This window comes from Sinocyclocheilus grahami, unplaced genomic scaffold (assembly GCF_001515645.1).
Source record: "Sinocyclocheilus grahami isolate Dianchi unplaced genomic scaffold, SAMN03320097.WGS_v1.1 scaffold2366.1, whole genome shotgun sequence".
NCBI classification, from domain to species: Eukaryota; Metazoa; Chordata; class Actinopteri; order Cypriniformes; family Cyprinidae; genus Sinocyclocheilus; species Sinocyclocheilus grahami.
The window spans coordinates 33,396-45,827 of NW_015507545.1; the positions used below are offsets into that span (position 1 = coordinate 33,396).

General features: G+C 38.1%; 1 protein-coding gene across 1 annotated transcript in view; it reads right to left on the reverse strand.

The window, feature by feature from the left end:
• Window positions 1-12,432, reverse strand: part of LOC107574865 (ATP-binding cassette sub-family B member 7, mitochondrial-like) — a 64,816-nt gene that overhangs the window by 16,391 nt on the left and 35,993 nt on the right. The window contains exons 8-10 of the mRNA XM_016261298.1: window positions 4,343-4,517; window positions 1,778-1,935; window positions 1,026-1,189 (exon numbers count right to left, since the gene is read on the reverse strand). Of these exons, the coding sequence (XP_016116784.1) occupies window positions 1,026-1,189; window positions 1,778-1,935; window positions 4,343-4,517 (497 nt within the window). The remainder of the gene's footprint in view (window positions 1-1,025; window positions 1,190-1,777; window positions 1,936-4,342; window positions 4,518-12,432) is intronic.

Genomic DNA, 12,432 nt, shown 5'->3' on the forward strand with positions numbered 1-12,432 from the left:
ACACACGGCAGCCTAGAGTGAGCAGAGGCCAGGGGCTAGAGTGAGCGGAGGCGATGGGCTTGAGAACGGCGCGGCCGGCGGATTCAACGAAGGAGACTTGCGGCAACCACATGTGACGACCCCGGGCTGGACTCCGCTTCGTCCACGGTGAAAGCCGATCCGGTGATCGACAGCGCAAAGTTGATGTATTTCCTCAGCAACCAGCACGGATCAGCTCCAGGCATGATGAAGCAGATATCGTCCTCTTTTGGAAGGCCAAACAAAGTAGTTTCGCTTTCACAACGAAGCACACAGTGCCTTCGTTGTGAAAGCGAAACTACTTTGTTTGGAAGGCCAAACAAAGTAGTTTCGCTTTCACAACGAAGCACACAGTGCCTTCGTTGTGAAAGCGAAACTACTTTGTTTGGAAGGCCAAACAAAGTAGTTTCGCTTTCACAACGAAGCACACAGTGCCTTCAGCAACAACAATACTACAGGCGAGAATAAAAGTTACGCCTTCTTTCTTTGCGTGAACATTTGGGCGGTGTTATGCAAATCTTCCCACATAGTGACGTAGATATGTGGGGGCGTGTTTAAACGAGGGGGTTTAGGTAGGTGTGGCTGACTCTTAACTTTTATAAAGAATATCTCTTTGGATTTGAGACTTTAGTATTTGCAACTTTACAGATCTTCTTTATGCACCAAGAGCTTGTAACACTCCAAAGAGAAAGGAAAACTTGAAATGGCATCATATGACCCCTTTAACCTTACAAAAAACAAAATTAAACGTTTGAGCTCGACAAATGCTGTCAGCAATGGAATGAGATTATTTACTTATCTTTGGCTGCAAACAGGCCTCAAATGTTGGGACTCCAGTCCTATCACAGTGTTAAATGGCAATAATCCCTCATTATCTAATAGTTCTCACTCCAAAGAGTTTTTGCATTTACTGCTATATTTCTCAAAGTAATGGAGCTCCAATTTGAACCCTATTGTACCAAGTTCAGAGAAACCTAACATAAGTATGTCTTTCCTGGAGCACTTACCCAGATCCACTGCCGCCAACAATGGCCACCTTTTTCCCTGCAGGTACTTCAAAGGAAACCCCGTTAAGCACCTTTTGTCCCTCCAAGTACTCAAAATACACAATCTCAAACCTGATGGTGGCTTCCTGGGGTGTAACGAGCATCGGGGGGGCCATTTCTTTCTCCTTCGGACACAAAGGTTATAAAAAAACACATTTAGTAGCAGTCTGAAATTTGCATTTTGAGGCTTGAAACAGAAAAATGGCTTTTCTCAAGCATGTTTCGAAGACAATACAATGTAATGGCATCATCAAAACAATGGCTCTCAGCACTTTTATACTAATTCTACACACAGATGCATCATTTGAGAAATCAAATTAGGGTCTCACAATAATGGCTTGATGGGCAGTGCTGTCACGCGGTGAAAACCATTACTGATCCCTGCGAACAATCGGACAGATTTTATTCACGGTAATTACAGGTTGCATACGAAATTAGCCAAACGAAGAATGAGATTCATCAACCTCCCCCCCTCTAAAGACAGGAAACACTCAAATGTTTTCTGAATTAAAACAAATACTACGACGAATGACAGGCTTTAATGCTTCAATTTGTAATATTCAGCTCTGAAAGGAAGCTCTTGTCACAAATTTTAAAAAGCTCTGACATTTCAGAACGGTTGGAGCAGATAATACAACGCCATTCACAGGGTTTCTTTTCACATTGAAATAACTTTGTATGCTTAATTCTGCAGCAGTAAAGGCCTAGCGCACCTTTATTTTGGTGTCGATGCTGAGCAGAGTGAAGAGCGTGTTCATGTCTATGAGGGCCTGTTGGGTCTCTCTGTATACGGTGACCAGGAAGTTGAGCGGCATAGAGAGCTGGAAGAGCAGCCTGTTCACCATCACTAGATCCCCCACAGTCATGCTGCCTGCAGGAAGAAGCAGCCAAAGCACACAGAATGAAGGGCTGGGCGATATGGACAAAAACATTACACAGTATCTGTTTTGTTTGTTAGACCTTGAGAATGAATGTGAACAACTTATTACCCATTATGTTACTTGCCTACATTTTTATTTTCCCCTAAATTCAGTGTTTTCCATTTTATTTTGTATGGATTCTGTGTTTTATGATTTCATAGAAATGTATCACCAAAAATGGTGTCTAACGCAATTAATTTAAAATAAAAATAAAGCTGCAAGCAGCAATTAAGGGGCCAAGCACTCCAAAGGCAAAATGAGGAGCTAAGCATGGCATGGAGCATCAGACCAACTGCAACAATGAGTAATTAAAGCAAGTTTAGGATGGTCTGAAGAAAAATCATAAACACAACTTCTCGTAATATGATTTAATGGCCTATCACTTTTGACCAATAGGTGGCGCTGTTATCAAATCGATGTGATGTGTTCTGTGTGAGGTAGCAATGGCACACACAAAGTTTGGTGTCAATAAGTCAAAGCTTTGCAGCGATACAGCCTCAGACATAATCTGGCATTATGCCTCAAATTTGCTGCCGTGCTATACACAAACAGTTTTGTCTATCAACACGAAATCCTTACATTTTTGGCAGCACTGTCTGATGATGATCTGATTCGATTTTGGTGAAAATCGGAACAACGGTCGAATCAATTTGAATTGCATAACTTTTTGCCAGCATGGTCTGAAGATGATCTGAGCCAATTTTGGTGAGAATCAGACAACCAGTCTAGGATGAGTTCTAAAAAGCAAGTTTTTCGAACAATTAAAAATAGCGAAAAAAGTCTAAACCCTGCAATTTTTTAATTTTCCTTCTGTGCCTTATGGCTCAAAAGTTATTAGCATAAACATGAGTGAAACTTTGGACAGTCAAAAGTTATTAGCATAAACATGAGTGAAACTTTGGACAGGTGGTGGCGCTAGAGAGTTTGAGTTAGAGACTCCAAACTTGCTATGGTTAATGTTGAGACTGTCCTCTATCATTGTGCCAAATTTCACAACTTTCCCGCAAGCGGATCTATGGGCTGCCATAGACTCGGAAGAAGAAAGGGAAGAAGAATAATAATAGGAAGGCCAACGGAGACAATAGGTGTCTACGCACCTTCGGTGCTTGGCCCCTAATAATCAATGCTTTAAAATGTAATCAAATTTGATTTACAACAAAACATTGCATTTTTTTTGTCAAATAAGATGCTGAATAACAGAACTCAAAATATATAAATAAAGACATGGATTAAAAAATTGATTGGTTCTATGATATTCCTTAAAAATATATATTTCTTTAAGAAGTACATTTCAGTATACCATAGGACTATATTCTGTCATAATTTCTTCAAGTTAAACCAAACTTTTATGTTGATGGTCTGTCGTGGAGATCTGCGAGTTTAAGTGTGTATTTGACAGTAGTTTTTCTCAAATGAAACAGTGTAAAGTTGGCTGTCCTCTATCATTGTGCCAAATTTCACAACTTTCCCGCAAGCGGATCTATGGGCTGCCATAGACTCGGAAGAAGAAACGGAAGAAGAATAATAATAGGAAGGCCAACGGAGACAATAGGCGTCTACGCACCTTCGGTGCTTGGCCCCTAATAATCAATGCTTTAAAATGTAATCAAATTTGATTTACAACAAAACATTGCATTTTTTTTGTCAAATAAGATGCTGAATAACAGAACTCTAAATATATAAATAAAGACATGGATTAAAAAATTGATTGGTTCTATGATATTCCTTAAAAAAATATATTTCTTTAAGAAGTACATTTCAGTATACCATAGGACTATATTCTGTCATAATTTCTTCAAGTTAAACCAAACTTTTATGTTGATGGTCTGTCGTGGAGATCTGCGAGTTTAAGTGTGTATTTGACAGTAGTTTTTCTCAAATGAAACAGTGTAAAGTTGTTGAAGAGACTCTCAGAGCAGCTCTGGAGATTAAGTTCATGTGTTCATGTCCTCATATATTGAGACACAGACGTTGAAAACACTGAGTGTCACGTGTTTGAGTTTTTGTGTAACAGATGAAACTGTGCCATTCATTCACACAGAGACACACAGAACATGCAGACGTACTAGCGGCATGCACTGACTGCTGCTGTCGCCTTTATTTCTACTATATATCTATACTATTACACTATATATCGCCCAGCTCCATTTACTTTGAGCCTCTGTTTACACGTGACATTCACAGATCACTGCCTGAGTCAGCTGAGACTTTTACACCTGCTTTTATTGGCTGGACTGGATCTCCTGGCCACATTCATCTCTAATTATATCAGCGTGTCATTGCATGTTGCTGAGGCATATTGTAATTTTAAATCTGAAAGAAAGGAAAAAAAGGCTACAAGAAATCACTGATTTTCACCTGCCATTATGCCTTTGCTTGCCAGCACCATGATGGCGGTGAGGCCGACGCTGAAGATGGTGCTCTGACCAAAGTTGAGCATGGCCAGAGAAGAGGTGGTCTTCAGAGAGGACGACTCGTACACCTTCAGAAAACTATCGTAACGCTCGGCCTCATACTTCTCATTGTTGAAGTACTGAAAGAGAGAGAAACACGAAAAAACCTGGCCGAGAAAGAGCACAACAGAACGGCTACTAAAGGAAAGTCATGACGATCATCAGTTCAGAGATATATGAAAGACACAATTGATAACATGTTCGAGTTTCTTTCATCTGTTGAACACAAAAGAAGATATTTTGAAGAATGTTGCTAACCGAGTTTCTGGTCCACATTGACTTCCATGCTGCAGAAATCAATGGGCACCAGTAACTGTTACTCATCCAGCAACTCATACAGGCTTGGAACAACTTCAAGGTGAATAAATGACAGAATTTTATTTTTGGGGAAAAGAAGATATTTTGAAGAATGTTGCTAACCGAGTTTCTGGTCCCCATTGACTTCCATGCTCCAGAAATCAATGGGCACCAGTAACTGTTACTCATCCAGCAACTCATACAGGCTTGGAACAACTTCAAGGTGAATAAATGACAGAATTTTATTTTTGGGGAAGAGATAGTTCATCCAAAAATGAAAATGTGATGTTTATCTGCTTACCCCCAGGGCATCCAAGATGTAGGTGACTTTGTTTCTTCAGTAGAACACAAACGGAGATTTTTAACTCAAACCGTTGCAGTCTGTCAGTCTTATAATGGAAGCGAATGGGAATCACAGCTTTGAGAGTAAAAAAAAGAAAACATACACAAACAAAACCAAATTAAACCCTGCAGCTCGTGACGATACACTGATGTGTAAAGACACAAAACGATCAGTCAGTGCAAGAAACTGAACAGTATTTATATCATTTTTTTCCTCTGATTCATGCAATGTTCGAGCTGTCCTGAGCGGCGGCGCGTCCTCCTGAGCGCGTTCTCAACAGCAGTCGCTTGAGGCGTCTTCTTCTTGCTTTACGGCGGATCACAGACTTATAAGTGCATTACTGCCACCTATCTCTCAAGTGGACCATTGACACTATCTACAATCTCAATTAGGAGTGTCAATGGAGCGTCAATGGACCACCCATTCACCTCTCTCAAGTGACTGACAGACTGCAACGGTTTGAGTTAAAAATCATCATGTGTGTTCTACTGAAGAAACAAAGTCACCTACATCTTGGATGCCCTGGGGGTAAGCAGATAAACATCAAACTTTCATTTTTGGGTGAACTATCCCTTTAAGCATGGTAATAAATTATTATAATGGTATATTATGGCATTTATATGCCAAGAAACTACAAGAAATAGCATTATATTACCATTGAACAAAAACACTTTAAGTATCAGTCTGCTTATACCAGTTAAAGGTCTCTGGGATGTGAAATCAAGCGTGTAACAAGCCGGGCCACATGCGAACATGCTGGCGATGCCTCAATCACACATCCAGATGTCATTGAAGCTACAATCTCATCTCTCAAAACAGCAGCAGCTGAATAAACCTAAGCCTAACGCCTTCACAGGCTCAGAGATGATACTGAGCTGCTCAAACATCTGAGAACACAAGAGCGCCACAATTAATTAGCTCTGAAATGTGACAAACAGTGGCGTGGCGATAAACAGCCACTGTTGGTTATGTGGAGGACAGTGACAGAATTATGCAGCAGAGCAACCAAGACAAAAAATATGATTATAAATTGAACAGTACATTTTTCCAACACATTAATACTACCCATATTTTTGGCCTAACAACATATAAATGATATATAAATTTCACTCAGACGATTCATTTAAAACAAAAAACACCACCACTGTGTGTAGCGCAGAAAGGCAGCGCTTGATTTACATTTACATACACAAAAATAGCAAAGTAACTTGATAAATTGTGTCTAAAATTTAAGTTACTGAATACTAACTTTTTGGTTTACTGAATGGCATACAACAGCAACATCACACTTATAATTGTGTTGTAAATCTATGCATGCACTGCCATTCAAAAGTTTGGGATCAGTAAGATTTTTGATGTTCTTTAAAGAAGGTTCTTATGATCCTTCAGAAATCATTATAAAATGCTGTTTTATTATCAATGTTGGAAACATTTGTGTTTAGCTTTTTTTGGAAACTGATACTTTTTTCAGGATTCTTTGATGATTAAAAAGTTAAAAAGAACAGCATTTATTCAAAATAGGAATCTTTTGCAATAATATACACTACAGCTCAAAAGTTTGGGGTCAGTACAATTTTTCTTAAATTTTTTTTTGAGAAAAAAAAATTTTCATTCAGCAAATTACTCCGCAAAGATCTGTTGAATTGACTAAAAGTGACAGTAAAGACTTATTTTGTAAGACAATATTTATATGTTGAATAAATGCTGCTCTTTTAATTAAAAAGTTAAAAAGAACAGCATTTATTCAAAATAGGAATCTTTTGCAATAATATACACTACAGCTCAAAAGTTTGGGGTCAGTACAATTTTTCTTAATTTTTTTTTTTGGAAATAAATAATTTTCATTCAGCAAATTACTCCGCAAAGATCTGTTAAATTGACTAAAAGTGACAGTAAAGACTTATTTTGTAAGACAATATTTATATGTTGAATAAATGCTGCTCTTTTTAATTTTTTGTTCATCAAAGAATCCTGAAAAAAGTATCACAGGTTCCAAAAATAAAAATTAAGCAGCACAAATGTTTCCAACATTGATAGTAAATCAGCAATCAGAATGATTTCTGAAACATCATGCGACACTGATGACTGGAGTAATTACTGTTTTTTTTCTGTATATTTGATCAAATAAATACAGCCTTGATGACCACAAGAGACTTCTAAAAAAAAAAAAAATCTTACTGATCCCAAACTTTTGAAAGGCAGGGTAAATGTCATAAAGTTGTGCTGATATTTCATGGTGCTATTGAGAAAGATGGTGCATCTTGTAAGTAGTACGATAATCTCAGGACCTTTATTAACTCATAACGGACAGCTCTTCTGCACTGTCATGACACTCTGAACATTTCATCATAGCTCATCAAACTCAGCAAAGACTCCTGTGCCAATTATCAGAGCAAGTGACATGTTTGGAGGATTGTTTTGCGAGTGAGGCTGCTTTAAAGACGAGCCTAGCACTGTCAGTGAGTGTGTTTAGAGAGAAACAGACAGATGCAGGGGTATTTGTGCTAGTGTAACCGATCTGGAGTGGGTGGATCTCATTATAAATGCACACAGGCTTAAAGTCATACTAAATCCGCATGCACTGACACCAGAGACGGGAAACAAAGCTGCTCTTAACAAGAACGCACAACCGATTGAGCTGAAGGACAGAGGATCTGAGGGTTGAGACCGAATCTGAGCACAACAGCCTTTTAGATAATAAGACACTTATAAATACACAATCTGCAAAGATGCCTGAAGTATTTCTGACACCGCACATTTCACTGGCCAGCACACTTATATGACTACATTTGCCACAACCTGCACAAAACTGATGTCCTGCAGTTTGTTGAACAGCATTATGTGTGGAAAGTAGGGTTGGGTATCGTTTTTTTTTTTCCGATACCAATTCGATACTTTTAAAACGGTTCCGGTGCCTAAACGGTGCCTGTACCGATACTTATTAAAAAATAAAAAAAGTAAATTCCCCCAAAAATTATGGATTGGCCATTAGCACTATAAACACATGATGTCGGTTTCATTCATACTGGACGCCCGAGGTTGCCCTCGCACAGAAAATCCACATATCCAATCACAGAAGTGAAACTCATGACCCTCCAGGAAATCCCTAATATGGACAAAGGCATCGCTATTATATCTGTAACTGAGTAAACAGAACATATAACCATTTTGAATGATAAAACAAAGACCATAAACACTCGACTGCGACAGTATAGTTTATCTGTGTCATTCAAGCCATCTCTGGTATTTTCATAATAATGAAGTATATTTATAATCCATTGCTAATCGATGTATTCTTTTAAAAGTAGCCTATGGAACATATTTTCTGTGACAAGAAGCCACATCAGATCCCAAAAGAAAGCATTTGACTGGTGTTGTGGAGTAAGGTTATAATGTTCTCTTTTGTTGGACAACAGGTTTAGGAATGTGAATACGAGGGAGGTTTAGCTTTAGGCATTTTAATTTTAGCTTAGTTAACGGAAGGCTACCTGCTGCCATCAGAGCAAGTGTAATTACTGCATTCACACGCTCCTCGGATGCGCTCAGTTGTGCTTTTAAGTCGGAATGTGAAAACAACATGGACACTCACGATTTGTATTTGTATTATTAGAGCTTTCCGACTCGAGTTCACGTGCATTTTCTCAGTCGGGAAATAATTTTTCACGTGCGGTGCCGGTGATGATGCTTCTTGCGTCCGTTTCGGAGAAACAGAGGACACATATTTCAATCGATCGCTCAGGCATGGCACCGAAATCTGCATTCTGATTCGGTTCTAGTACATACCGGTTACATAGGTATCGGTGCCATATTGGTACCGGGTTTCGGTACCCAACCCTTGTGGAAAGCAACATTTATTTGCAAAACAGTTCAAAACTAATGTATACATAAAGAGATGTATAAAGTGGCTTGGAGTGCAGTATTCTAGTATGACTTTTATGTGCCATTGCTTCTTTATACAGAGCAGAGCTTTAAAACTAAACTGTCTTTACAGCTGAAACTGAATCTCATAAATGATGGATTTCACAAAATGATTTCCCCGTTACATTCCCTGTATGTATATATGCATACAACATGCAGCTCCAAAAATGTTGTCCCAAACTGTCAAGCTTCTTCGCATTAATTACATTATAATGCAACAAGCAAGATTCTCATTTATTACATTCAAATTGTACATTTGTAATTGTATACATTAAAAATTGAATAACTTAAGATTCTATAATTTACTGTTGTTTCAAACTTATAAGACTTTTGGGTTACACTTTATTTTAAAGGGATAGTTCACCCAAAAATGAAAATTCTGTCATTAATTACTCACCCTCATGTTGTCCAAACCCGTAAGACCTTCATGTTCGGAAAACAAATTAAGATATTTCTGATGAAATCCGAGAGCTCTCTGACCCTGCTATAGACAGCAACACAACTGCGATGTTCCCAGGTCCAGAAACATAGCAAGGACATCGTTAAAACAGTCCATGTGTCATCAGGGGTTCAACCGTAATATTGAGAAGGTACGAGAATACTTTTTGTGGACAAAGAAAACAATAACAACAATTTATTCAACGATGCATCTCCCCGAGTTACTCTCTTCTGCCATTTTTGAGAGTGTCCCAGAACGTAGTCGAACGCTGATTATGTTTATTACGTTCTGGGGTATTCTTACTATATGGTTAGGATTAGATTAGAAGTTACTTTTTATTTATTGTTATTAGGCCTGTCACGATAACAGCTTTTTGTTGTGCGATATATTCCCCCAGAAATAATTGCGATAAGCGATATTATCGTCATTTTAAAGACCATTTTATGCCACTGAATATATAATCATAATGTAACAGAATAATAATGCAAGAAGGCCCACACACTTCCAAATGACAACAAACTTTTAATTTTTAAGAATATTTAGATCATGGAAATTAAGTGTCAAAATATTAGATACCTTAAAAAACCTGAATAAATGGTAAATAAACATTTTCTAACAAAAAGTGCAAAGTAACAAGTAGAAAAAAATAAAAGGGTACAACAAACTTGTATAGAGATTTTTCCATCTACAGATTTTTCCCAGACCTTCTTTTCTCTGTAAATGAAGGGTGCACACTATTGCTGAAAAACACAAGCAGTGCTCCGCAGTCAGATGTCCGTGTGCACAAAGACACAGATCCCTAAACAAGGCCACATCTGCAGATGAAACGTTGTTTGTAGAAGCATGTTTTAAATGTGAACTAGCACCTCGCTACACCACGTTATGTACCAGAAGCTGCAGAAGCCACAGGCGCAAGTGGAATGTACAAAACATGGTGACTTTAATTTTTAAGTAAATATAATGGGCGATATATTGCGTCACCAAAAATGATTGAGGTCATGTACATATATTGCACGATAAGTCGATATATTGATTATTGCGACAGGCCTGATTGTTATTATAATAGTAAGTAAATGTAGCATGTATAAAAATGACACCTTAAAATAAAGTGTTCCGACTTTTGTTCCTCCCATCAGTCCTTTGCCATTATATTAGAGGTGCGCCCCACCCCCCACCCCCTTGAAGGTCAAGTTAATTGTATTTTCTATATAGTGCCAGATCACAACAGAAGTCATTTAAGGCTACCGTTCCTATAGACAGGGCTGCCAACTCTCACGCATTGCTCTCTCTCTGCCCATGTAAACCTCACGCCAAACTGGCAACCCTGTTTATGCCATACGACACAAAGTCTCGGCTTTCAAATTTTGTGAGTTTTAATACTAACAATAAATACCGTTTTGGCGCACGTAATGTGGCATAAATCGTAAAATGTAGCACTTCAGTTAAAGCCAGAGCCGCGACAAGCTTCTCTCTCGGTCACATGGTTCGTGGTGTTCTCCAAACAAACCAGCATTGTCAATACATTTGCAATGAATGCAAGCAAATAGCCGACTGAATTTGACCCAAGTTAAAAATGGTGCTAAAAGCCATTCAACAAAATATTTTTATCCCCTTATATGTACAGTATACACATATTAATTGATATTGAACCAAGATCGACCACGGCCATGTTGTAATTACTAACACGTGACGTTCAACTCGCTGCTGTTCACGTCCTCGGACCGGGGATTATCCATTTCTATAGCAACAGTCAATAAAATGAACCTGCAACCGCGTGAAAGAATGCTACTGGCAGCTGTAAAACACATAGCATTGTATGCTACTGCTAAATATTGCAGAACACAGAAAGTGTACGGCGATTTATCGTGCAGCCCTAAGTTTGTTTGTTGATCACAAAGTACAAAATAGATGAAGAAAACTAGGATGCCGGGTGTATTCATAGCACTGCCATTACTGTCTAAAGTGCGTGGAATGGTGCGCTGTGATTGGTTGTTACCGTTTACAGTGCGTGGAATGGTGCGCTGTGATTGGTTGAGATTGGTATATCGCATTCTGCAGACTGGCGTTTGTCGCGGTTTGGAAAAAAAGGGAGAAAACATGACAGAATAACTCGGCGGATATCGCATTGTGCGTAAAATTAAAAATTGACTTTTCAATACCGACCAGATATAATACTGATTTTGGCGGAAACTAAATTTTTTTCAAAAATGGCGTTTATCACGTTTTGGAACCAAACTCTTCATATGTATCTATTTTCCCCTTTTTTAAATCAGTAACAGCTTTCTTTGAAAGCGCCACCATTTTTCTCTGGTTCTGCGTGAGGTGCAGCGGTCACGAGGCACAAGCCGTAGCTCTCAGAAAACTCCCAGTTCACAAGTTGTAATTACGAGTTCTACGAGGACGTGAACGCTTCGTACAAGTTGGTATCTCGTAATTACGGTAATTACGATATGGTGTTAACGCACCTTTAATCTTAGTCAATTCACAATAGAGAAAGTGAAAGTTAAAAAAAACGCTTTCTAACGCTGCATTACTCTGCATGCACACATTTTTGAACAATTACAATTTAAGTTTTTTTTATTAGCTAGTAAACTGGTAAAACTACACATTCTGAACAATTATAGTTTTAAGCAGTGTATTAGCAGTTAGTTAGTATAAAAATAGGGCACAATCTACTATGTTAATATGAAGGAATTTTCCGTATTGGTTTTTCACAGGTTTTTTACCTGCATTTTAAATTACGCATTGCATTTTGTGTTTTTGGGTTACAGGATTACAATGGATAATGAATAATGGTTAATGGATAATGTCCTGGAAAATAACTAGTACCTTTTCCATTTTTCTAGATATTTTCTTACAGTGTACTAACTGATCAACAATCGCAGTTACAAGCTACTAACAAGGTGTATCATAAATGAACAATTATTCAAATATTCAATTATTATTATTAAATTAAACAATTGCAAATAGCAATAACTTAATTCATGTGAATTGTGTA